Source organism: Pantherophis guttatus, chromosome 7 (assembly GCF_059756535.1).
Source record: "Pantherophis guttatus breed Tessera chromosome 7, ASM5975653v1, whole genome shotgun sequence".
Lineage (NCBI taxonomy): Eukaryota > Metazoa > Chordata > Lepidosauria > Squamata > Colubridae > Pantherophis > Pantherophis guttatus.
This window is the reverse complement of record NC_142069.1, coordinates 49,312,812-49,339,317: the sequence shown is the minus strand read 5'-3', so window position 1 is coordinate 49,339,317 and position 26,506 is coordinate 49,312,812. Positions and strand designations below refer to the sequence as shown.

The window sequence follows — 26,506 nt, the reverse complement described above, 5'->3', positions numbered from 1 at the left end:
GTGGTGACCACAACTGGATGCAGTACTCTAGGTGTGGTCTTACTAAGGCTTTATAGAGTGGTATGATTATCTCCCTTGATCTTGATTTTATCCCTCTGTTAATGTAATTTGGGATTGCATTGGCTTTTTTGGCTGCCGCTACACATTGTTGCCTCATATTTAATTGGTTGTCCACTAAGACTCCAAGATCCCTCTCACAGTTACTGCTGTTAAAACTGGTTTCACCCAATCTATATGTGTACTTTTGGTTTTTCTTGCCTAAGTATAAGACTTTACTTTTCTCTACATTGAATTTCATTTTGTTAGATAGGGCCCAGTGTTACAGTCTGTCAAGATCCATCTGGATCTTGAGCCTATCATCTAGGGCAGCGGTTCTCAACCTGGGGGTCGCGACCCCTTTGGGGGTCGAACGGCCATTTCACAGGGGTCGCCAAAGCCCTCTCTCGCCCCCCCCACGCCTTCACTCACCCTCACTCTCTGCTCTGTTGGATCGCCGGCCGTTCGCTTACCCCGCCCACTCCCAATCTATTGCTGCCTTCTGAGTCCCAGCTGATGGCTAGAGGAAAAAAAACTGTTTAAATTCTTGCCGCGGGGCTTCAAAGGGCCGCCCTATAGCCAGTGGTGGGATTCTGCCGATTCCGCTCCGCCCCTTGCCCCGCCCCTTCGCACCACTATTTATTGCCAATAAATAGTGGTGGGTGAGGGGCGGGCGAGCCAGCAATTTAACAAATGGTTCGGTGTTTTTTTGTAATTTTATTGGCCCACGGAGCTTCAGCATAGGCTAATTAGCCCTTGATTAGATTGGCTCCCGACTCTCAGCTGATTTGCTTTCAGCTGTTTTGCTCAGGGCTCTGCTGCTTGTTTGCAAAGAGTGCTGGAGCAATTTCCCCCCCCCCTAACTAAGCTGAAAAACGAAACTGAAAGTAAAGCAGGCTGTTGGCTTTGCTGTTGCTACAACGTTGGAAAATTAGGCAGGCAGATTTCTTTTCTTTTTCCTCACCAAAAAAGGTAGGTGCAAACAATGGGAAATTTAGGGAAAAAGATGAGAGTTCAAGATTTTAAAACACAAAAGGAAAAAAGCTCTATTTAACTAGGGAATTGGAATAATTGAGATACTATTAATTGCATATTGTGTTGAAAGCAGAAATAGTTAAGTTGTGGTTTGGAGGAATATATGGGGGAAATTATTTGGTTTATTATTATTGGTAAATATAATTAACTGATTTGTAAGAAATTGGATTGCATGGAAATAATTGGAATATTCATGTTCATATTGATTAATATACAAAAAAGGTAGTTATATAACATTGATTTATATTAAAATGTTGAATTTATATTAAACAACTGTAATATTACATAATTAACCAATGTGAGGATGGATATAAAAATAGATGACAATGGGAAGGGGTATAATATAGAATAGAAGGGAAAAATTGAATTTGATTAAGATTAGAGATGAGGATGAAGGGTAATATTGGTTTTTTAAAAAAATAGATGAGGAATAAATATGGCAAAAAGGAAATATAGAAATTGTAAATTTAATTGAAATGACTAAACACTGTTTAAATTTGTGAGCCGGCCAAATACTCTGTTCAAAGAAAATACATTGTATGTTTGTATGTGCGTTTCTAATTATTGTTATTTATTCATATTTATTCTCTTTTATTCTTTAAAGTTTAACAATTCATTCTTTATCTTAATATCTTTATATTTGTTTGGGGTTGGCTTTCTTCCCTTTCATCTTTTTTATTGTACAGCAATCTTTCTCCTCAAACCTACCACCTCTCTCTTTCCTTTCCTTCTTACTTTCTCTTCCTCTCCCTCTTCTTCTCCTCCCTACTTCCTCTTCCTTTCTCCTTCTCTTCCTCTCTTCCTCCCTCTCTTACCCTCACTCCTACTCTAATTTCCCTTCCCTTCCTTCATCTCTCTCTATTGCTGTCTCCTTTTATGCATATGGACTACTCAGAGGGCTGAAAAAGTTATTTCTGACTGGTCCTCGCACTTTTGACCAGTCCTCGAACTTACGACTATCCTCACATTTTACGTTTTTTGCCCTATCTTATCACCATGGTGAAGAGAAGCAGTTGTGAAATGAGTGACATGGTTGTTAAGAATGCTGCACGGGCATAAATGTGAGGATGGTCATAAGTGTGAGGACCAGTCAAAAGTGCGAGGACCTGTCAGAAATGACTTTTTTCAGCCCTCTGAGTAGTCCCTATACACATAGCCATGGCCACCCGGTCACATGACCAGCTAGCCACGCCCACCCAGTCACATGACCTCCAAGCCACACCCACAAAATAAGCCACGCCCACAGAACCGGTAGTAAAAAAATTTAGAACCCACCCCTGGTTGGGGGTCACCACAACATGAGGAACTGTATTAAAGGGTCGCGGCATTAGGAAGGTTGAGAACCACTGATCTAGGGTGTTGGCTATTCCTGCCAGTTTAGTATCATCCGTAAATTTGGTAAGTTCACCTTCTATTCCCTCATCTAAGTCATTTATGAAGATACTGAAGAGTACTGGGCTTAGGACAGAACCTTGTGGTACCCCACTACTTACTTCCCTCCATGTAGATGTAGTACCATTAAGGACTACTCATTGAGGATGGTTTGTCAGCCAGTTACAAATCTATCTGATGGTGATGCTATCTATCCCACTTTTTTCTAGCTTACCAAGAAGTAGGTTTGTCAAATGCTTTGCTGAAGTCTAAGTATATTATGTCCACAGTATTTTACTAGTCCACTAATTTAGTCACTATGTTGAAGAATGAAATAAGAGTGGTTTGGCATGATCAGTTTTTAACAAAACCATGCTGACTTCTAGTTATTACTTTACTCGTTTCTAGACGTTGGCAGATCTGGTTTTTTTATTATCTTTTCCAATATCTTCCCAGGTGTTAGGCTGATTGGTCTGTAGTTTCCTGGGTCTGGTTTTTTTTTGTTTTTTTTTTTTGAAGATGGGAACCACATCAGCTCTTTTCCAGTCCTCTGGTAGTTCCCCGGTGCTCCAGTATTTTTGGAAGATGTGGTATAGTGGTTCTGAGATGACTTCTGCCAGTTTCTTTAGAACTCTGGGGTGTAATCCATCAGGTCCTGGTGATTTGTATTCATCAAAATCAGACAGGTGTTCTCTTACAATTTTTTGCTTATTTTAACTTTTATTTCTAGCCTGTCTTTTACAGTTATGTTTTTGGTAGATTGGACTACTGTTTCTTTTTGTGTGAAGACTGATGCAAAGAATGAGTTAAGCAACTCTGCTTTCTCTCTGCTGCCTGATACTTTTTTCCCCGTCTTCTCTCTTTAGTGGACTGACTGTTTCTTTTTTTTTTTTTTTCTTGTTATTTATATGTTGGAAGAAACTTTTTAAATTATCTTTGACTTTTGTTGCAAGTCTTTGTTCATTCTGAGCCTTTGCTTTCCTGACACCATCTTTGCAGATTCTGGCTATCTGCTGATATCCTGTCTTAGTTATGTGTCCTTCTTTCCATTTTTTGTACTTGTCCTTTTTGTCTTTCAATTTGTCAGAGAGATCTTTGTGCAGCCATGCTGGTTTCTTCTTGTTCTGTTCAATCACAATTATAAATGGTTTTTGCCTGTTCAGAAACCTTTCAATTTATGACAGCACTGAATGAGTGGTACCACTTAGAGAGGGGCTATAAAGCATTATGAAGCGGTATATAAGTCTTAAGTGCTATTGTTGCTAAGTGCTACTTATGGCCAAACCGACCATCATAATCTCCCTGCACAGGATTCCCTGGATTCTCAGTGCCCAGCTTGCAATTATGTTGTTGCAGTATTCTACAGTCATTTGATTGCCATTTGCAATCTTCACTGCCAGCTTCTGACAAGCAAGTCAACGAGGAAGTCAGTACGAGTCACAAATGGTGGGCACAAGTCATTGTGCTTAATGATAGTGCTTAACAGTGGCAACTGGAAGTGCCAGAATTTCTATTGCTAAGCAACATGATAGTAAAGCGCAGTGTCATGTGACTGCACTGCTTTGCGGTTGTTAATATGATTTATTGGGTTAGGGATTTTCTGTCTTCACTGTGAATTGTAGTGTGTTTTGATGGGTGCACTGAGGGAGCTCAACCAATCTCATTGTACATATGTTGTGCACTGACAATAAAGATTTGAAATTGAATTGAAATTCTGGTATTTCCAGTTGCACTGTTAACTAAGCATTGCTTGTACTGGTAAGCAATCTGTATTTACCTAAGTATCAGGGGAAATAGCAATTTAATTATTTGCTAAGTTTATTCTTTTTCTTCCCCTGTGCCATCTAAAGCATGTACATGAAAATATATCTGTTCTCCATTTTGTTATAGAACAAAAAAATATGATTTCATTGTTATATGCATATGTGTTTTTATTTATAGAACGCAAGCGGAATATACACTGGCTTCATCAAAGTTCAGATAGAACTTTGCAGACCTATCACTCTACAGACTTCTGTGAATGTAGGGAAGCATCTTAACAGCAATGAGACAACTTTTTATTTGCCTAATGGCGATATGAACACTTTTCATATCAGCAGTACTAACACAGTCCGTGAAGTTATTGAGGCTTTGCTCAAAAAATTTCTAGTGGCTGATAATCCTGCCAAGTTTGCACTTTATAAACAATGTCACAAGGAAGATCAAGGTATGAAAATAGATTTTTCTGAGTTATAAGTGGATTAAAGAAAAGTATTTTGATGCTAATTTTGTTCTTTTATGATCTAGATGTAGTAGAATTATTTCTGAGACATTGTGTGTTGGGAAATAGATTTGACAAACTTATATTTCTAATAAAACATAAAAAACTATTAAAATAGCAGAAATCAAATTTCCCTTTTTGACCTGTTTCATGCATATGTATGATTAATTTCAGCTGAATAGAATCTTTGGGTGACTTTTCTAAGAGTAATCTTGATTGCTGTCAGCCTTTTGAAGGAGACCAGATAAGGAAAATATACTTTATGGTTCAAGGACATAGCAAATACTTTCTCTCCTCCTTTTTACATGAAAGAAAATCAAGTTAGGGCCTTCTTGGATTTGTTTTTCACCTTGTGCTCCCTTCCAAGGCTAAGCTGATATTTATTTAACAGCTGTTGCATTCCTTCTTCAAGGCTATCTTGATATTCTTTTATAGTTATTGCTTCAGTCTCTTGGAATTCTTTCACCTCCAGCATGTGTTAACCTTGTAAAAGAGAAACAGTGAAGTATGGAGAGAGAAAAAAGCTAAGGAAATAGGAATTTTTCTCCCTCCTTGCTCTTCTTCCCTTTCACAATAAATTTCACAATAAACCTTGTATTTTATTCTATTTATTTCCAAAGTTGCACATAAGTTTTAGAGAATATTTCTTGAGTTTTCTGAATGTAAAGGGTTTATTTACTTAGAACTGTTCATTAAGCATACTGTGTCACTATTGACTTTCACAAACTATAATAAAGAGCAGTGAAATAGGAAGGTAGGATATTCATCACCAGTCAAAGATTATAATGGTTCTAGTGCACCATTTGTTATTCTTTGTTGCTCATCGTTCTCCATTTATATAATGTAATACTGAGATTCCTCTATTTGTCCGCTGATAAAGCTGTGGTTCTGATAATCAGCAGAAATCTGAGTATGTATTCTTTCTTTTGTATTATTTGCAGTTTATATGTGCAAGCTCTCAGAAACAGAACATCCTCTCTATTTGCGGTTGGTGGCTGGCCCAAGAACAGATATGCTTAGCTTTGTTTTGCGTGAGCATGAATCTGGGGAGTTTTTGGTAAGTTATACTTGCGTTGTGTACTTGGAAATCTTGGAAGTCCAGCTAGTTCATTGCTAGGATTTCTAACTAGTGGTGTACAACTTCCAGTTCAAACCTATTGAATGTATTCATGTTTATAGAGAAAAGCAAGCAAGTAGCCAATTTAAGTTAGGTAGTCCTTAACTTGAACAGTCACTAAATGAACTGTTTGAAGACTATTTGTATAGTGTAGATTTTATAGACTCTTATATTGGAAAGGATATTTAAAACCTTTTGGGTTCAGTGCTATGCTATGCTTGGTATAAGAATCTGATCTAAAGTATTCCTAACAGATGAAAATATCTGCCAAAAGAATCCACCATCTCTTTGGCCAACTGATTATTTTACTCAACTATTTTTATTGTTAGTAAAGTGTTTTTTCCCGTTAACATTCAATAAAAATCTGACTATTTGCCTGCCTGCCTGCCTCCATCTGTCTGTTTGTCTAATATCTATCTATCAAATTTATGGCCATCCACTCACTCTCACTGATTGTGGGTGGCTTACAAAAAAAAATCCAATATGCAACATTAAAACAATAATCTTCTCCCATAAGGCTGCGGAGTGGGTCAGGAGTGGGATGATCCAGCTGGTCTGGCCAATCACTGAGTCGAATTGCTTTGGCCACGCCTCCGTAGGCCTCCATTGCTTCCAGTTCCGAACCAGTGGTTCTGACCAGACGTATTCCTGAGTCTCTCACTCCTGACAGATTAGAGATCGTTTTTCTATTTGGGGCTGTGCGTGCTGGCCACTTCAGTTTCAACTGAAAACGCCGCCGCCGCACCGCCGCTACCTCCGCCATCTCAGCGCTCATCAGCTGGGAGGCGGGAGATTGTTTTCTTGTATTTAGCCCTTTTCCTCTGTGCTGTGCGAGCAGGCCATTTCAGTCTCGGCTGAAAACACCGCCGCCGCGCTGCCACCGCCATCTCAGCGCTCATCAGCTGAGAGGCGGGGAAGAAGATTTGAAGGTTTTACCTTTGGCGCTTCGAGAGGGGATCGCTCCGGCTTCCCGCCGCCGCCACCTCAGCGCTCATCAGCTGAGTGCATATTTGAAGGTTTCGCCTTCGGCGCTTCGGGAGCAGATCGCTCCGGCCTCTCCGTCACTGTCACCACCACCGCCTCAGCGATCATCAGCTGAGAGGCGGAAGAAGAGACTTTGGAGACCTCCGCCACCCCAGCGCTACTCTTGTGAGGTATTTCCTTGGCGCGACGGTGTTGAGAGGTGGCGAATTGGGACCTCAACGACATTTCCTTGCCGCCATTACTGTCTTGCAGAGTGACAGTTACGGTGGCCATTTTGTTTGGGCATCATTGTCCCATTGTTGGCAGCCATTTTAAAAGGACTAAGAGAACAGTGTTAGCACTAACTGTGCTCACTCCCAGAACAGCTGCCTTTTATTAATAATAATAATAATAATAATAATAATAATAATAATAACAAAAAATCATTATTCTTATTTGTGTGCAGGTTCTCGAGGCCATTTAGGCCTGTTCATTAATATGGCAGACCAGTCATCTATCAAGACTGAGCCTGGCCGCAAGGCCACATCCAAATCAGTGTCTGTAAAAAAGTCACATCACAAAAATTCTGAACAGAATGTACTGGTGGAGAAGACCAGATCTGATCTGAACACAATTCTCCCTGCAGATTGTGAGAATGCTCTTGACCAGGGACCTAATGATGATATAGATTTATCTAGGGCCCCGTCTCCAGAGAGACAGGACAGACTTTCTACCAGTTCTTCGCACTCCCCTGACAGGCAAAAAGGGGATCCCTTTGATTGTTCCATCATGCCTCAGGACCCTCCTCCGGCTCATCCAGCAGCTAAGCCCTCCAAGTCGGAACTGGAGGACCTTCCTGAGTCTGTTCAAATGTTGATTGCCAAGGCCATCTCCCATGGCATTCAGGCAGGCATTAGGGAGCATCGCTCCGCATCATTAGTTTCAGAAAGCCTTCATTCGAGATGCTCTCGAGTTTCTCCCTCTGCTAGTCTGACTGGATCACCCGAGCATTCTCCCACGAGGTCACGTGGCAGCGCTGACATCGGCTTGGAAGACGAGCTGCAGAGGGATGCTGATCTTTCGGATGACGACACCGCTGCACCAGATGTCCCAGCATTCACGGGTTTATTCCCACAGAGGCTTTTCAAGTCACTGCTCCACAAAGCCAAGGTTACATCGGGCCTCTTGGATCCTGCTTCTGCTCCGACAACTACTTCCACTGCCGTTGGTCAGGGCATTTTTGCTGAACCGGTTGCTGAACAGCTTTTTGTTCCCACGCCCAAACTCTTCACGGATGTCATGCGTAAGCAATGGGCTAACCCGGCTACTCTTCCCACTCCCAGTGGATACAACCGCCACAACTACAATATGGACCCCTCTTTGACCAGCCTATTGCAGGTACCTGTAGTCGATGGCCCGGTGACTGCCATTTCTTCTACCTCTCCTTACATTTCGGGAGATACTTCTGAGGGCCTTAAACCGGAAGATTGGAAGTTTAATTTATCCTTTAAGAAAACTCACCAAGCCTCGGCTTGGGCGATTCAGGCCGCTACCATGGCCTCGTTTTCCCGTTCTTCCCTATTGTGGCTTCAACAGCTACAATCTCGCTTGCCAGCACAAGAGGTCAGAGTCCATCAGGACCTGAACAAATAATTGCAGCCACTCAATTCGCCTCTGATGCCACACTCAACGCGGCCAAGTACGCCTCTTGGGCCATGGCATCGTCAGTGACTTCACGCCGCCGTCAATGGCTGCGACAATGGCCAGCTGACCTCAAAGCCAAATGGTGCCTAGCCTCCACCCCATATTCGGGGTCTAAGCTGTTTGGCGATCCCCTTGAACCTTTACTAGTGGAGGATAGGGATAGAAAGAAGGTTTTACCTTCTGTCACCAGAAGGGCCGATCGCCGAGCCACTCCCTACTACCGTAGGCAGCTGACTTGAAATTTCCCTCAGAAGGGTACTAGTCAGAGACCATATTCTCAGGGATCCTTTCGTCCCCAGGATGGGGGTTCTTTTCGGGACAAGCTTAAATCATTTGGCCCCCCCCCAAGCGGTCCTTTCATGTAACAGGCGGCCGCCAGTTCCGCCATCAAAAATGACTGTCACCACTCTTCCCCCTGCAGGCTGAGTCTCTTTATAGACAAATGGGCCTGCAGCACGACCGACCAATGGGTTCTACACACAACAGAATTTGGCCTCCCGTTGGAGTTCCTCTCCCGCCCCTCAAGCCACTTCGTACCATGCCGTCTCCAACTCCCATTGCAAGCGTCAGCTCATGGAGCTTGCCATTCATCATCTTCTAGACATCAAAGCAGTCGAGGAGGTTCCTCCCGACCAGTGGAGACAGGGATTCTACTCAATCCTTTTTGTGGTATCGAAACGCTCTGGGGGCTGGAGAGCGATTCTAAACCTAAAATCACTGAACACCCATCTTGTGTACCGAAAATTCAAAATGAGCACACTAAAATCTATCCTGGAGGGCATAAGGCCCGGAGACTTTCTAGCCTCCATAGACCTCTCCGAAGCCTACCAGCATATCCCCATATTGCCGGCCCACCGGCGGTATCTCAGATTCAGCTACGCGGGGTGTCACCTCCAATATTGTGCCCTTCCATTTGGACTGGCATCGGCTCAGCTCAGCTTCACCAAGATTTTAGCGGCCCTTGTGGCCTACCTGAGATCCGTTCTAGTGAGGCTTCAAGCCTGTCTGGACGATATTTTGGTCCAGGCCTCTACCCTCCAGAAGGCTCAGGTCGATTTGCAACTGACATTACAGGTATTGCAGGATCCTAGTCAACATGTCCAAGAACCAGTTAGAACCCCAGACCTGCCTGACACATCTCGGGGCAATCATCGACACCAAGGTGGGACAGGTTTTCCTCTCTCATGAGAGGAAGGACAGCCTCCGATTGCTCATACGGCAACTTCTCTGGGAACCGACTGTGACCAAACTCGAACTCGAACTTTCACGCCTACTAGGGAAGCTAGCGTCGTGTATAGACTTAGTCCCTTGGGCCCGACTGCATGCCCGTGTCAGGTTTCAACGGCTACTACTCCCGCATCAACGGACAAAGACTGCTGCCTCCCAAGCCAAGATCAGGGTTCCTCTGTCTGTCCGCCAGTCATTGCACTGGTGGCTGTCCCAGGCCCTGGACAAAGGGTGCGTTTTCTTAGAAGTTCAACCTCTCCTCATGACAACAGACGCCAGTCTGCTCAGCTGGGGGGCTATCTGGGTCCTCAAGTAGCCCAGGGCCATTGGTTTCCGATGGAGACGCAGTCAGCATCAATCTATTGGAACTCCGGGCAATTCGCCTGGCCCTTCAGGCCTTTCAACCGGCGATCCAGGGACACCATCTATTAGTTCTTACCGACAACGTGGCGGTGAAATCCCACGTAAATTGCCAGGGAGGAACAAGATCCAAGTCCCTGATGCAGAAAGCTCTTCTCGTAGGCCGATGGGCGGAGGCTCATCTTCTCTCTCTGCGGGCGGATCACATCGCGGGCAAGGACAATCTCCAGGTGGACTTTCTCAGCCGGAATACATGGACGCATTGGAGTGGCGTCTCAACCCCGATCTTTTCTGAGACATTTGTCTTCGTTTCAGGCGACCGCAGGTGGACCTGTTCGCCTCTCCAGTGAACACGCAGCTTCCCCGCTACTTCACTCGTTATCCATCACCGGGAGCGGAGGACACAAATGCACTCCGCTGCCACTGGCCTCTGGGACTCCTTTATGCATTTCCCCCACTGCCACTAATCCCACGGGTGATACGCAGGATCATAGCAGAGGAAGCGGACGTCGTCCTTGTCGCCCCTTATTGGCCAAGAAGACCCTGGTTCTCAGACCTAGTGACACTATCAGCAGCACGCCCTTGGCGGTTCCCTCCAGGGAGGGTATCCCTCAGCCAGGGGGCGCTCAACCACCCAGAGCCCCAGTGGCTCAACCTGGCTCTTGAGGGGCTCCTCCTGAGGGAGGCGCTTTACTCAGAGGATGTCATCTGCATTATGCAGGCAGACAGAAAGCAGTCCACCATCAGACTCTACAACATCACGTGGAAGGTATTTATCTCTTGGTGCTCTACGCACGAGATTAATCCATTGTCAGCTTCTGGAATTCCTCCACGATGGATACCGTAAGCGACTAGCATTTGTCTAGCTGCAACATGCACTCTCAAACGGCATGTTGCAGCTCTCGCCACGGTGTTGTCTCCTAGAGAAGGTGTACCTTTGTCACATCATTTTTCTATTCGAAGGTTTTTACGTGGGGTCCAGAATCTTCGTCCACCCATAGTCCATCGATATCCCACCTGGAACTTGCCACAGGTGTTGAAGGCACTTACTGAACCTCCATTCGAACCTCTCCGTACTTCCACCCTTAGGTTCCTTACCTTGAAAGTTGCCTTCCTGGTGGCCATAACTTCAGCCCGCCGCATTTCAGAATTGGCGGACCTTTCCGTCAGGCCGGATTTATGTGTCATTCATCCGGATAGGGTCATCCTCCGTTTGGATCCGGCCTTTGTACCAAAAGTTAACTCCCGATTCCATCGGGAGCAGGAAATTATCCTTCCCAATTTTTGACCCAAACCTGCTCATCCCCTAGAACATAGATAGCATACTGTCGATGTCCACAGAGCTATTAAAATCTACATCTTGCGGACCGCCCCTACCAGATGTTCTGAAACCCTTTTCATCTCTTTCCAACCTGCCTCGCTAGGATCTAAAGTATCTTCGACCACTATAGGTCGCTAGATCCGGGCTTGTATTGCCCGAGCTTATGAATCACGATCCCTTCCTACTCCGAGGCGTATCACTGCTCATTCGACTCGTAGTGCAGCTACCACCGCTGCTTGGGCCACGCAGGCCTCCCTCGAAGATATTTGCTGGGCTACCTGGACTACTCCTGTTCCCTTTATTAAACATTACCATTTGGATGTCTTCGCATCTGCGGAGGCATCGTTCGGCAAGAGGGTCCTCCAACAAGTGCACCTGGCCCCACGGCCTCCTAGATCGCAGGATTCCCACCCGTAGGGCTGACGAGCTTGGGTATGTCCCACTCCTGACCCACTCCGCAGCCTTATGGGAGAAGAGGCGTTGGACTTACCGTGAACGCCGTTTCTCTGAAGGATGCGGAGTGGGTCAGCCCCTCCCACCTGCAATTTTCTTGGTTCCTTTCTGATTTTGCTGGAGCCTATCTTGTAGATCTGCCTTCGTCGAACAAACTGGAAGCAATGGAGGCCTAAGGAGGCATGGCCAAAGCAATTCGACTCAGTGATTGGCCAGACCAGCTGGATCATCCCACTCCTGACCCACTCCACATCCTTTGGAGAAACAGCATTCACAGTAAATCCAACGCCTCTTCCCCTCCTTGGCGATAGCAATCAGTCAAACAAGCCACTTGATGGGCTCCATCCCACTCTGGGTTCCCTAGGCCTGTTGGGAAAACAAGGTCTTCAAAGCCTTGCGAAAGGGTCCAGTCTAATCTCTGTGAGGATGATGTTCCAAAGGGAGGGAACCACCACGGAGATGTCCCTCCTTAGGAGAGGAAACCCACAACATTCACTGCCTCCCTGCTATGGTGGGTCAGGTAGTTGTAATGAGGGAGAGTTCTGTCCCAAGCCATGTAGGGCTTTAAAGATGACAATCAGCACCTTGAATTGAAACAAATTGGCAGCTCCTACAGGAGAGGTAAAATACGTGCACACCTGGGCTTGCACAAAATCATGTGGGTTGGTGCATTTTGAACCAATTGGAGCTTCTGAATAGGGCAGCCACATTTATTTATTTATTTATTTATTTATTTATATATATATATATATATATATATATACCGCCCTTCTCCAACAGGACTCAGGGTGGTTGAACAGCCACGGTAAAAACACAACATATAAAATTTAAAAACAATTTAAAAAACATTAAATACTTTTGGCCGTCAATTTAAAATAACCCAATTAAAACCAATTATAAATTTAAAACCGTAAGGATGGGGTCAAGCCAGCCCGGCTAGATGGAATAGATGTGTTTTCAGGGCCCGACGAAAAGTCCGGAGGTCTGGTATTGTGCATATGTCTGGGGGTAGGTTGTTCCAGAGGGCAGGTGCCGCCACAGAGAAGGCTCTCTCCCTGGGGGTCGCCAGCCGACATTATCTGGCTGACGGCACCCTGAGGAGGCCCTCTCTGTGTGAGCGAACTGGTCGGTGGGAGGCTATTGGCGGCAGAAGACGGTCTCGTAAATACTCCGGCACTAACCTATGGAGCGCTTTAAAGGTGGTCACCAACACCTTGAAGTGCACCCAGAAGACCACAGGAAGCCAGTGCAGCTCGCGCAGGAGAGGTGTCACATGGGAGCGCCCCGTCGCTCCCATAAACCCCCGCGCGGCCGCATTCTGGACCAACTGGAGCCTCTGGGTGCACCCCAAGGGGAGCCCCATGTAGAGAGCGTTACAGTAGTCCAGGCGGGAAGTGACGAGTGCCTGAGTGACTGTGCGTAGGGAGTCCCGATCTAGAAAGGGACGCAACTGGCGTATCAGGCGGACCTGATAAAAAGCCCCCCTGGCCACGGTTGTCATATGCTCTTCTAAAGACAGCCGTGTATCCAGGAGGATGCCCAAGTTGCGAGCCCTTTCCGTGGGGGCCAATGATTCACCCCCAATAACCAGCGATGGCGCCAGCTGGCTATATCGGGACGCCGGAAGCCACAGCCACTCGGTCTTGGAAGGGTTGAGTCGGAGCCTGTTTCTCCCCATCCAGGTCTGCACGGCCTCCAGGCACCGGGACATCACTTCAAGGGCATCGTTGGGGTGGCCTGGGGTGGAGATGTACAGCTGAGTGTCATCAGCGTACTGATGGAACTCTACCCCAAAGCCACGGATGATCTCACCCAGCGGCTTTACATAAATGTTGAACAGAAGGGGCGAGAGGACTGACCCTTGCGGCACCCCACAAGCAAGGCGCCTCGGGGTCGACCGCTGCCCCCTGCCAACACAGATTGCGACCGGTCAGAGAGGTAGGAGGAGAACCACCGCAAAACGGTGCCCCCCACCCCCAACCCCTCCAACCGGTGCAACATGATACCATGGTCGATGGTATCAAAAGCCGCCGAGAGATCTAACAGGACCAGGATAGAGGAGCATGCCCTATCCCGAGCCCTCCAGAGATCATCCACCAACGCGACCAATGCCGTTTCCGTGCTGTACCCAGGTCTGAAGCCGGACTGGAGCGGATCTAGATAGACAGCTTCATCCAGGTACTGTGGAAGCTGCCGCGCCACCACACTCTCAACAACCTTCGCAATAAAACGAAGGTTGGAGACTGGACGATAGTTAGCCAAAACAGCCGGATCCAGAGAGGGCTTCTTGAGGAGGGGCCTCACCACCGCTTCTTTCAAGGCAGCCGGTAGGACACCCTCGCTCAAGGAAGCGTTAATAATCCTCTGGAGCCAGCCTCGTGTAACCTCCCCGGAGGTCAGCACCAACCAGGAGGGACACGGGTCCAATAAACATGTGGTTGCGTTCAGCCGTCCCAGAATCCTGTCCATGTCCTCGGGAGCCACAGGATCAAACTCCTCCCAGATAACACTCTCAAGACCTGCCTCAGTCATCTCGTCTGGACTTACCCAGTCAGAGGCCAGGCCTTCCCGAATCTGAGCGATCTTGTCATGCAGATACTGCACAAAATCCTCAGCTCGACCCTGCAAGGGATCATCCCGCACTCCCAGATGGAGAAGGGAGCGGGTCACCCTAAACAGGGCGGCCGGGTGATTATCTGATGACGCAATAAGAGCGGCAAAATAGCTAGATTTTGCCGCTTTTATCGCCACTAGGTAGGTCTTAATATGAGATCAGATTCGGAACGGCTGGTCCTCCAACTGCTCTCCAGGCGTCTTTTCCGGCGCTTCATCTCCCTCACCTCCTTGGAGAACCAAGGAGCCAGGTGAGTTCGGTGCCGGGTCAGAGGCCACAAAGGCACGACGCGGTCCAAAGCCCCAGCAGCCGCACGGTCCCAGGCGGCCACCAGGTCTTCGGCCGAGTCATGAGCCAGAGTCTCAGGAAATGGCCCAAGCTCCATCTGGAACCTATCAGGATCCATCAGGCGCCTGGGGTGGAGCCACCTAGTCGGTCCCACCTCCCTGTGGCGGGGTGTAGCGGTTAGAAAGTCAAGTCGAAGGAGCGAGTGGTCAGACCATGACAAGGGTTCGATGACTATATCCCCTATATCAAGGCCACTCAACCACTGACCAGAGATAAAAACTAAGTCCAGAGTGTGCCCGCCCGTGTGAGTAGGGCCCTGAATTAACTGAGTCAGGTCCATAGCCGTCATGGAAGCCATGAACTCCCGAGCCACCTCAGACATTTCACCGATGGATGGCAGGTTGAAATCCCCCATGACCAAAAGTCTGGGGGTATCAACCGCCACCTCGGCTATGACGTTAAGCAGCTCAGGTGGGGTCGTTGCCACGTGGCAGGGAGCCAGGTACGTGATCAACAGACCCATCTGCACTCCACGGCCCCACTTCACAAGAAGGGACTCACATCCGGCTATCTGTGGAACAGTGGTCTCCCTCGACTCAAAACCTTCCTTTATAATAACCGCCACCCCCCCGCCCCTGCCCTGAGCTGTCGGCTGGTGGAATGCCCGGAAGCCTAGTGGGCACATATCTACGAGGGGAACTCCCCCCTCCTGGCCCAACCAGGTCTCCGTAATATCTGCCATGTCCGCTCCCCCCTCCTAAGATCGCAAATGAGGGGGGCTTTATTTACCACAGACCTGGCATTGCACAACAACAGCCGAAGGCTCGGGCCCTGAGAGTCTGTGCAACCTGGGGAACGAGAAGGGCTATGGGGACCAGGGCGTGCCACCGCTTGAAGATAGCAAGTGCGTGCCCCAACCACGTGATATGGCCCCCTGCTCCCGCCGTATCTGCCCCTCCCACTCAGCGTATTGATAGAAAAGCCCTCAGTAGAGTGAACTCTGATACCCCTCTTACCCCCAGAATCCGCACCCCCCCGTGGCCCAATTAGCAGCCGGGCCAGACCCCTCCCCTCGTGGGTTATCCCCCAAACCCACACAACCCTCCCCCCTCCGAGAACCCCTTAAAAATCTGTCTAAAAATTTCCCCAAAAAACCCCTCAATCCCCTTTTTGCGACATGCCACCTCTCGGGGTTCCAAAGCCCGTCATAAAGGTAGGCCCTCGATAAGAGTAGAGGGCCACACCTGCGAGAGGGGGGAGTCTCGCAGTGAGAGGAGGTCTGCCGAGGTATAGGCCAGTTCACAAACATGGGAGGTGGTTAAGGGCGACTATGGGTGCCAGAGCTGGTAATGCCGGGAGGAGTAGATGTAATACAGCTGAGCATGGGGCAACTGGGAAATCCACCGCTCTCTCACCACGATGGAAAGTCAACAAGCAGCTGCAACGATTTAGTCCGGAGGGAATTAGCCGCAGCCTCCCTCTCACGGCGACTAGGCGACAGAAGAGCCGCCAGCAGAGTCATGGTTCATCCTTCTGGAATGAGGCAGCAGAAATTGTCCAAGACTTTCAACACCGAAGCCCATAGCCCGCTGATCCTCTCCGCAATGCTGAGGCTGATAAAAGGCGATGGAAGGAGGCCAAGATGTAACAGGCACAGTACCAGAGGGAAGGAGATCAGGTGGCAACACAAATAGGGAGCACATTGCAATAGTCAAGACGGAAGGTAACTAAGGTGTGAGTGACAGTGAGCAGAAAATGTTGGTCCAGGAAAGGGTGTAACTGGTGAATAACCCGCAGTTGTGCAAAGGCCCTCATGTCCCTGATTGCCACTTGCTCCTCAAGCAGGAGTAGTGAGTGGAGAAGAACCCCTAGATTACACACTGGGTCTGCCGGGGGCAGTGCTATCTCATCTAAGATCAGTTCTCCAATGAACCAAAGGACTCCAAAACCTAGAGCCATTCTGTCTTGCCAAGGTTCAAGTTCAGCCCGTTGGTCCCCATCCATCCTTAATAGCCTCCAAACACTATAAAAGCTATCAATTTTATCACTTTTGGTAAATTAATTATTTCTCTTTACTTTCAGTTACCTTGTTGATATAGTCCTGATTTAGCTAATTGTTATTTTTTTGACTGAAGTTATATACAGTAACAGAGTTGGAAGGGACCTTGAAGGTCATCTAGTCCAACCTCCTGCTCATGCAGGAGACCTATACTAGGGATTCGAACTGCCGACCTTTCTGATCGACAAGCTCAGTGTCCTAGCCACTGAGCCACCTATGGAGCCTACTTATACTACTAAGAGCTCCTTGTGATTGTGATAGGTTGTAAGTATTGTTGAATGCATATACAATATCCTTAACGTTGATGCAGTAGGAAACAGGTCTTGCCTTTTTTTGGCATGACATGCTTTCAGATACTTCAGTGCTGTTATCACCCATAAGGATTTTTTCCCCTATTCATGGTAAACATTACCAGTTCTATCAATTTGTTTTTATGACTTTTGGTTTACAATCTTTTAATGGTAAAGTAATCCTTCTTGCCCTTCTTTTAACTTGTTCTATTTTTTCGAAATACTTTCAAAAATAATGTGTACAGGGCAGGATAAAATATGTGAAGCTGGATCTGATCTATGTAGAATAAAATAGATCAGTTATTTTTCCTGATTAAGAAACTATTTCAGTTGCTGTAGCCTAAAATTGCATTTATTTCCCAGCCACATAGTAATTGTTATCTCAGTTAGTTTTCCTAACTGATCAAGATCATCTTGAGTTTTATTCCTGTCATCTATTATACTAGTACCTATTCCATACAGAATGGGGATGAGTTGGATCATCAGTTAAAGATTCTGAGTTTGTCAGCTGGAAAGTTAACAGCCTGGGTTCAAAATCTGAGTGTCCCACAATGGAGTGAGCTCCTGTTACTTGCCCCAGGTCCTGCCCACCTAGCAGTTCAAAAGCATGCAAATGTAAGCAGATAAATAGGTACCACTTCAGTGGGAAGGTAACAGTGTTCCATGTATAGTCATGGCCACATGAACATGGAAGTATCTTCGCACAACACTTGCTCCCTTAGCTAATAAACAGATGAGAACCACCCCCTAGATTGAACACAACTAAATAGGGGAAACCTTTGCCTTTACCTTTATTCCATACAATGTCATCTACAAATTTGATAAAACATTTTCCATCAATACTATTTGCACAGACACCTATGCTTCTGTACCAATATTTATATTCCATTTTTTCTCTTTTCCATGGGACTGAAGGATGGATGAGAACACCACTTGAGCCTCCAACTTATTGAGGTTCCTTCCCAGATCTTTGCAGTTGATGATAACAATTATGATTAGTCATCATCCCTCTTGGCCATTGCATATAAATTGGTATTTATTAAAAAACTAGCTAGATATAATATTAGTGTTTTGGTCTTTTTGTCTTCCTGCTTCTGAACTAAAAATTTCAAGAATGTGGAGTTATTCTCTTTTTTGCATGCTTTTGAAATTTGTGAGAAATACATGGATTTAATCATGGATGGATTTATCTATAGGTTTATGTATTTCTGTATTTTGTAGATCCTGAAGGAAAATAAATTTATTGGTTTCTACTTGAGTAGCACAATAAAATGAAAATTACAAACCAAATTGTCAATTGTTCTTAGATGCCATGGATAAATCCACAATTTTATTTTAACAGTGGGAAGCCTTTAGCCTTCCTGAACTACAGAACTTCGTGCGTATTCTGGACAAAGAAGAAGATGAGCAACTACAAACCTTAAAAAGACGCTACGCAGTATACAGAAAAAAACTTGAAGAAGCTCTTGGTGGAGTTTGGATTCCAAGTTAAAGGGGGGGTCAAAGAATACTCAGGGAAGACATGTGTTGCTTAATTTTAAGTAACTTGCCAGATCCAGTACCTTTAGCAAAATGACTTTCACAAAGAATAATTTGTTTCCTAAAGGCAGTTCTATAGATTGATATACTTATATTTTGCATGTAGGAAATGCAATATTTGCAGGCTTTTGTTTATGCTATGTCTTGATTTTTTTCCTCTCTAGTTATGATTGTCAGAGAAGTCTGTTTTCAAACGCAGTAAAAAATGAAGCTTTTCTGTTTTAATGTTAAAACAATGGGGGTATGATATGCTACTCAAACTCGGTTTATAAGAAGAATTAGCAGACTATTTGATAGCAGAATTGATTTTGACTGCCTGTTTTCAAATATTTCTTTATAATTTTGCAAATTAAATTATTTTTATACATTGAAGAGAAATAATACTCAAAATGTTAAGTTAAAGTTGTTCAAGCAAATGGAACTATAGAAGGTATAATGGAAGTTGAAATGAAGGTAAGAGTTGGAGAAAAGAAATGTTGAAGTAATATTGAAAAGAGATTGTTTTGCAGTTGGGTAATGTAATGAGAAAGAAAGTTGACGGATTTTGTTGTTCATTACTGAAATTAATATATTCAGTGCTATTGTTGAAGAGGGTTTATTAAATATAGTAGAGAGTAAACTGCATGTGATATGCAGCACATGGTCACAAACCTATATGAAGTTTGTGATATGCTCAAATATTGTAGAGATTTTTATGAATCTAAAATCAACATTAAATTGTTAATTTGGAATTCTTATAATTTATTAAATGTCCAAATGTCTATTTGAATTCCATTGAATATACAGTTTATCTCTTGGAAAAAAGATAAAAATTATCTTCATGATGTTATTTTTAATATGAAATTTCCTCCATTTGAAACCAAGTATTACTTTTACTTATACTCATTGCACTGTGAATAACTTGACAATCTATAAATTTTAATTTCTATTCTGAAAAGTCAACTAAAAGTTGACTAGGATTCTAGGTAAGATATTTGTGAGGGGGGACATTTTGCAGTTAATTAGTATTTTTTCCTCAAAAAATAGATAAACTATTTTTTAGTTTATCTAAGGTATGTATAACAAAACCAAAGAAATGAATGTGCAATAGAAACATTTAGAAAAATATATAACAGAGGTCAATGTACCCATTATTTGCAGCCATCAATCAGAATATATTCACTTGGGATAAATTTAATTTTCATAATTTAAAATAATCACATTGGCCAATCCTTTTAAAAATATAATCCATTTGGACATTTACTTTAAAAGTTTGAGGAACATCCTTAGAAATGGTGACATCTGGTGGATATTGCAGGCAACACTAATATATTATTAAAAAGTACCTTCATGGCAATCTTTGGTTGCTTTTGTCAAAATAAGGTTATAACTTTCAAAGTACAGAGACAATCTTTACTACAATAGAATATTAATTAATATTTTGAAATTTGTGGTTAATATATAATGACATACCTTGTTTTGTTTTCTGTTCACACTTAACTGTAGTACTCTGTATTTGTCTTTTATTTCATTGGAGATAGAATCAAAGTTACATAGAATAGTGGTGCTTGACTGCAACTATGATGTTATTTTCCTTAAGATACTAAGTCAGGTCAATGGATCAGTTTGGATATTATTAGTCATCTAATGAAGCAGTGACATATTAATGCTGTTTTACTTTATATTTTATCTTAGCGTGCATCCTGGGTTCCACTATAGTTTGTTTCTAATATATAATATAATATATATATATATATATTATATATATAATATAATTTGCACATAAATGACCAGTATGCAAACATTACTCCTGATTACTCCTTCATAAAGCATCACTGAAAAAAGGGCATTAATCTAGAGCAGAATAAAAAGTTCTGAGGTAAAACAAAGAATGCTTGGGGCGATTATTTCAGTTTCCCATTCAATATTCTGTTCTTTCCACTGAATAGTTGTTCATTTGCTCCATGTTCAAGATATAATTTCTTTCCCTATCTTATCTCGGTAGAAAATATCACTTCCTTGTTTACTCTTTTAGCATAAATCCAAAGCCACATAAGAAAGCAATATTGCTTGTCAAAAGGGCACACTGTAAAAGTAGTATTACATGTTATGGTAGAACTGGTGAAAAATAAATATCACCATGGTAAAGCAAATCAGAACTTGTTTTTCTGTGTATGTGTATGCAGATATGATTTCAGAATGGTGATTTGAGAGTGTTTTCCAATTTGACTCTTTTCCTTAGCTTGCTTATTGGAGCAGTTAAATTGTAAACCAGTGTAAGAGTCATTTAACTGTATTAAGATAAAGCATTTAATGTTTTAGTTTTTTAAAAACATCTGATCCTAAGTTTGAAATGCTGTTTTTGAATATTGAATGACAATTTACAAATATGTGAATTATAATTTTAACTTGAACTTTGTTTTCTTACTCTTTTTTGATGTGTTTTATGTACTACAGGTTGGAGTAAGAAAAACAGTTTGTATTAATCCAGACATTCTTTTACTTGGGTTACTGCTATTATTATTTTTAATTATAAAGAGACTCAGTGATTATTTTAATGTAGGATTCAATTTTTATTTTAGTGTAACATTCCTAATCTTCAAAGATGTTAAGGATGTTATGTTTTGATCATATGTTAATGAAGAATAGGTTGGAGAAGACATGGAAAACACTTTTTGAGAAACATTATTTATTATTTTTGAGTTTTTTATACAGAAATCCAATTCCCTTTGATGTAAAGAAAATACTGCAGCAAGTTTTCCATAAATAAAGCTGAAGTTGGCATTGTACTGTATGGTTATTTCTTTTACTAACTTATTGTTTTCCTTCAAATGTGTAATATGGCACTAATTAGTGGGTTTTTCACATATTTACTTCTCTGTTTATTCAAGCATATGACCACTCAATTATTATGTGCAACACACTTCAAAATTGATTAAGTATTTATTAAACAGATTTATATGGCTTATCAATTCACACACAGGTAACTCCAGGAGGCTCTTACTACATTCAAAATCCACATCTTACTCAGAATCAACAATATTAAAACACACACACACACACACACACACACACACACGGCAGCAGCAATACAATTAAACCATTTGATCAACTCCATCTTTATTTGGGGTCACTAGGCCCTCTAACAAAACTATCTTCAGGGCCTTTCGGAAACCAACAAGGTGGGGCTGATCGTCTCTCTGGTGGAACAATGTTCTATTGCTTTCTCCCACCCAGTATGAAATTATGCGGTTGTCATTATCACTGTGGTGATCATCCACCTCTGGTATATATACAATAGATAATGCCTGCCTACTTACTCAGCTGCAACTGAGATAACATTCATGTCTTGGATGGCACTTCCAATGTTCTTTGCTCATCTTCCCAGGAGCAAGTCCCCACCTCAATGAAGCTGCATAGCAGAAATTAGAGACATTTACATTTCCTAGAAAGTGGACAATTCCCTTAAAAAATAAATTGGCACCCTGCTGCATTTTGAATATGTATTAACTATGTGGATTTAGTTGCTTGGTGATGCCAGACTTTGCTGATCTAGTCAGCCATAGGCTTATTGGGATTGGAGCTGCTAAATTCTACAAGTAGTGTTTTATCTAGTTTTTTATGCTTAAAAGTCATTGTACAGGGCTTGCTTGAGTCTAAAATTATATTTAAGTGTTATAGGTCTTTTAAAAATATCTTATTCTTTAAACCGGTATGGAATTATCTTTGAAGCTTATTCATTTTTTAAATGGCCAAAGTCAATGCTGGAATAATACAGTAAACTTAAAAAGTCATTTTCTATGGATAGTTAAGCTAAAAAGAAATTTTCTTTGGAAATAAATGGTTTTTTTGTGTTTCTTTTATATCTTGCCTTTAAATCTATACAAAGATCTAATCTTTCTATATATTTTATTCTTGAATTACCAACTTGGGAATTTTCTACAATGAGAATCTGGAACAGTAAGATTTACTATAACATTAGGGTTTTTTTACCTCACCATTGCTATATAATCAGCTCCATTAAATGTATACACTAAGAAAGTATTTTAACTGAAGTTTGATCAAGACAGCACATTTATAAAACACACACCAAAGCTGCTACAACAGAACTGAATTTATATTATGATATAGGACTGTGTGTATGTATATACACACACTGTATATACATATATACACATACGTGTGTGTGTGTCCCCATACCATAATGCGAGTTCAGTTCTGTTGTAGTGGCTTTGGTGTGCGTGTTTTATAAACATGCTGTCTTGATCAAACTATAGTTAAAATACTATCTTAGTGTATACATTTAATGGAGCTGATTACTTAAGAAAAAGTGATGTGTGGATTGAAGCTCCCCTCTGGGAAAAAATAATTGTATTCCAGCCTCATTAATATTTTTTTTTGTGGGTTCCTTTAAGGTATGAGTTTCAAGGCAGGATACATGGAACAAATATATCAAAAGGAAGATACTTCAATCTTCTCATTACTTTTAGTCTCTTCATAAATCATATTCTGACGGTATTGCTTAATCTCCCATTCTACAATTACAATGAACACAAAACTTGCAGTCCACACAGAGAAGTTGGCGTACTAATGTCTTCTTTCACTGAAATCAAGCAGTGTGTTACTATGTTTTGCCTTTTATATTTTCCAGCTTGTGAGGGATGCAAAGGAAGCAGTAGTTCCTTTGTGATCTGGTCTGCTACAATGGAAACCAGAGTCTTCAATTTACTACCATTGAGCCCAAAATTTATGTTCCTAAGTGAGAAATTTGTTGCGAGTTTTGTCCCATTTTATGACTTTTCTTGCCACATTCATTAAGTGAATCACTGCAGTTCTTAAATTAGTAACACTGTTAAGTGAATCTGGCTTCCCCATTGACTTTTGCTTGGCAGAAGATTGCAAAAGGTGATCACATGACCCCAGGGCACTGCAACCATGATAAATGTGAGTCAGTTGTCAAGCATCTGAATTTAAATCACATGACCATGGGGATGCGGCAATGTTCATAAGTGTGAAAAACAGTCATAAGTCACTTTTTTCAGTGCTGTTGAACTTCAAAGAGAACTGTTGTAAGTCGAAGACTACACCTGTATTTTGTTCAAAAATATTTACAAGCCTGTTATGCAAAATATGACTTTAAGGGGGATATGAGTACACTTAAGCAATAGCTAAGGAAAAGATGCATAGGTCCAGATTTGCAGAAGGGCATTTTTACTTGTAGCCACCTTTGAAATAAATGTTAGGGTAGTTATTGACTGAATAACTGATACAATACTGTGACTCAGGAAATCTAAAATTGAAAGAGAAATTGTTAAAAATGACTCAAGACTCAAGGGGACTCAAGAAATTAGAAACATTGCATTCTAAGCACCTGATTTCCATTTGTTATTAAACTTCAGCAATGTAGGTATTTGTAACAAACATTTTTAAGTGAATCAACCTGTTTGAAGAGTAATTTCTTAATTGGCTGCATATGTATATTGGCAAGAGTATTAAATGGAAACACAAGTAATCCTTGGCTTGTTACCACAATTGGGTCTAGAATTTCTGTTGCTAAGCAAGTTCAATCATGCCTGATTTTACAACTTTTTTTGACAAGTTAAGCAAATCATTGCAGATATTAAGTGAATCATGCAGTGTTAAGCAAACCTGGCTTCCCCTGTAAACCTTGCTTGGCAGAAGCTGACTGGGAAGGTTGCAGATGGAGATCGTCTGACTCTGGGGATATAATTCATGGTTGCTGGCAAGTGTCTGAATTTCAATGCTGATTGTAACTTTGATGACTAAATGAATGGTTCTAAGTCAAGCACTATTTTTAGTGCCAGCCATTATTTTTTAAAGAAAAAGATCATTACATTAGTCTAACTTACATTACATTTTCACATAATGTGGAAGCAAAAACATACGATATTTACTTCATCGTTTATTTTAAATATGCTTCAACATGCTAAAGAAACTAAAATTTCTATGAAATATTTATGGAGCAGTTATACAAAATTGGGTGGGGGGGGGGTTGGCGGCAGCGGCAGTGAAATGACCATCAAATACAAGGGCATACAGTTCTACAGACCCATAGGATAAATGTAAAAGCAATAAGAATCTTCGACAATGTGGATATTTAATACTGGCTTCCAGGCTGTCTGTGCTTCAAAGTAATATGTCTGCACCATGTTTTATAGCACTTCCCAGTGTTTGTTCCTAATCAACTAGGCCCAAGTATCAAAAAATTGAGTAGCTGAGCAGTTTAGATATGTATAGTAGCACGCTGATTAGTACATTGATTTTAAACGCTCACTTTATTGTAGACAAATTCAATTACTGAAATCGTGTGCAGCAATATACAGGATCCTTAAAATGGCACTTTGTTAAAAATACTGAACGTATGTATGTACAGTTCCCATATTGCACATACACATTAATGACATGATAAAGAAACCTGTGCAATGGTTGAAATAGCTTCAAGCAGCCTTGCAAATAGCTAATTTTTGACAATCAATGTAGAAACATTGCCATAAAAGCACCTGGAAACCTGACATTGCATAAAGTTCATGCAGTGATTCTTAGCATATCAGATAGAACAGTGGTCCCCAACCTTTTTATCGCCGCGGCCCGCTGAGCACGCGCAGGGGTGGGGGCACGGCCCAGGAGCTTTTGCGCACGGCCCATTGCGCACAGCCCAGGAGCTTTTGCGCACGGCCCAGGAGCCTTTGCGCTGCAGCGTTCATGTCCCCCGGCCGCTGTGCGGCCCGGTGCCAGGTACTCCACGGCCCGGCACCAGTCCGCGGACCGGGGGTTGGGGACCACTGAGATAGAACATCTCCAAGGGTGATTTGTCATTTAAAGCATTTGCTTTGGGGCAGGGGTGAAATGCTCCCGGTTCGGACCGGCTCGGGCGAGTAGGTAGTGATGGTGGCGGGCAGTTCAGAGAACCGGTAGCAAAAATCCCTGCCCCTGCCCTGAGTTGCTAATCAGGCAACTCAGCTTGGATTGTCAGACCCATTTAAAAGAAAAAAGTTTCTTTTTTTCTCCCCCCCCCTCCGCGCCTCCAGCTTGCTTACCTTAGCTGCTGGTCACAACGCGCTTGCTGTAATACCTGCAATCAATTGCATCAGCAAGCAACTGAATCTCCCTGCCTGCAATCAAGCTCATTGGTGAGCAGCTCTATCTGCAACTTTAAGATTGTGGACTTCAACTCCCAGCAAAGTTGGCTAAGGAGTTCTGGGAGTTGAAGTCCACAAGTCTTAAAGTTGCCAAGGTTGGAGACCCCTGTTCTATTGGGTAAGTTTTTTTCCCCTTTGGGAGCTTTAAAAAAAATAGTTAATTGGGGGGTTTTTAGTTGTTCTTTTTTTAGACCTAGCCATTTAAAGTTTAGGAAGTTTTAAATTTAGCTGCTTTTATATAAAAATAAAAATAAATAAATAAAATAATATTTGTGCAGCTTTCTGAGATTTAGTGTGTTTCTGTAGTGTTTCACACTAACTACACAAACACAAAATCTCACAAAGCTGTATCTGGAATTTTGTGTGTATAAAGTGAAAGTTGGTTTTTTGGGCTTTTTGTGGCTGTGAGGTTCCTGCTTTTTGCGGGGCCATTTTGGGTCTAGCACAGCTGCTTTTACATTGTGGGTGAGCCAGTTGTGTTGTGTTGTGTTTTGTAGGTTAAAAAAGGGCAAAGAAGTGACATTGACTTGGCCACGCCCACCCAGTCACCTTACCACCAAGCCCCGCCCACTAATTAAGCTCCGCCCACAGAACTGGTAGCAAAAAATTTTAGATTTCACCCCTGCTTTGGGGCGATTGTTTTTAAAGAGAGAAACAGCTGCTTTTAGCATAGTGTGGGAAAGCATTACTTAGCCCTTCTAGTTGAATTAATAAAATTAATTTGCATTTG

At 42.9% G+C, this 26,506-nt stretch overlaps 1 protein-coding gene across 2 annotated transcripts in view; it reads left to right on the top strand.

Annotated features, from left to right (window-relative positions):
- Window positions 1-19,704, top strand: part of RASSF3 (Ras association domain family member 3) — a 120,154-nt gene extending 100,450 nt beyond the window's left edge. The window contains exons 3-5 of one of the 2 annotated variants that reach the window (XM_034403103.3): window positions 4,384-4,648; window positions 5,644-5,759; window positions 18,441-19,704. In XM_034403103.3, the coding sequence (XP_034258994.2) occupies window positions 4,384-4,648; window positions 5,644-5,759; window positions 18,441-18,590 (531 nt within the window). In that variant the 3' untranslated portion in view covers window positions 18,591-19,704. Of the gene's footprint in view, window positions 1-4,383; window positions 4,649-5,643; window positions 5,962-18,440 lie in introns of those variants that run through there. The other variant, XM_087873190.1, reaches the window with a different exon arrangement.
- The last annotated feature ends 6,802 nt before the right edge of the window (window positions 19,705-26,506 follow it).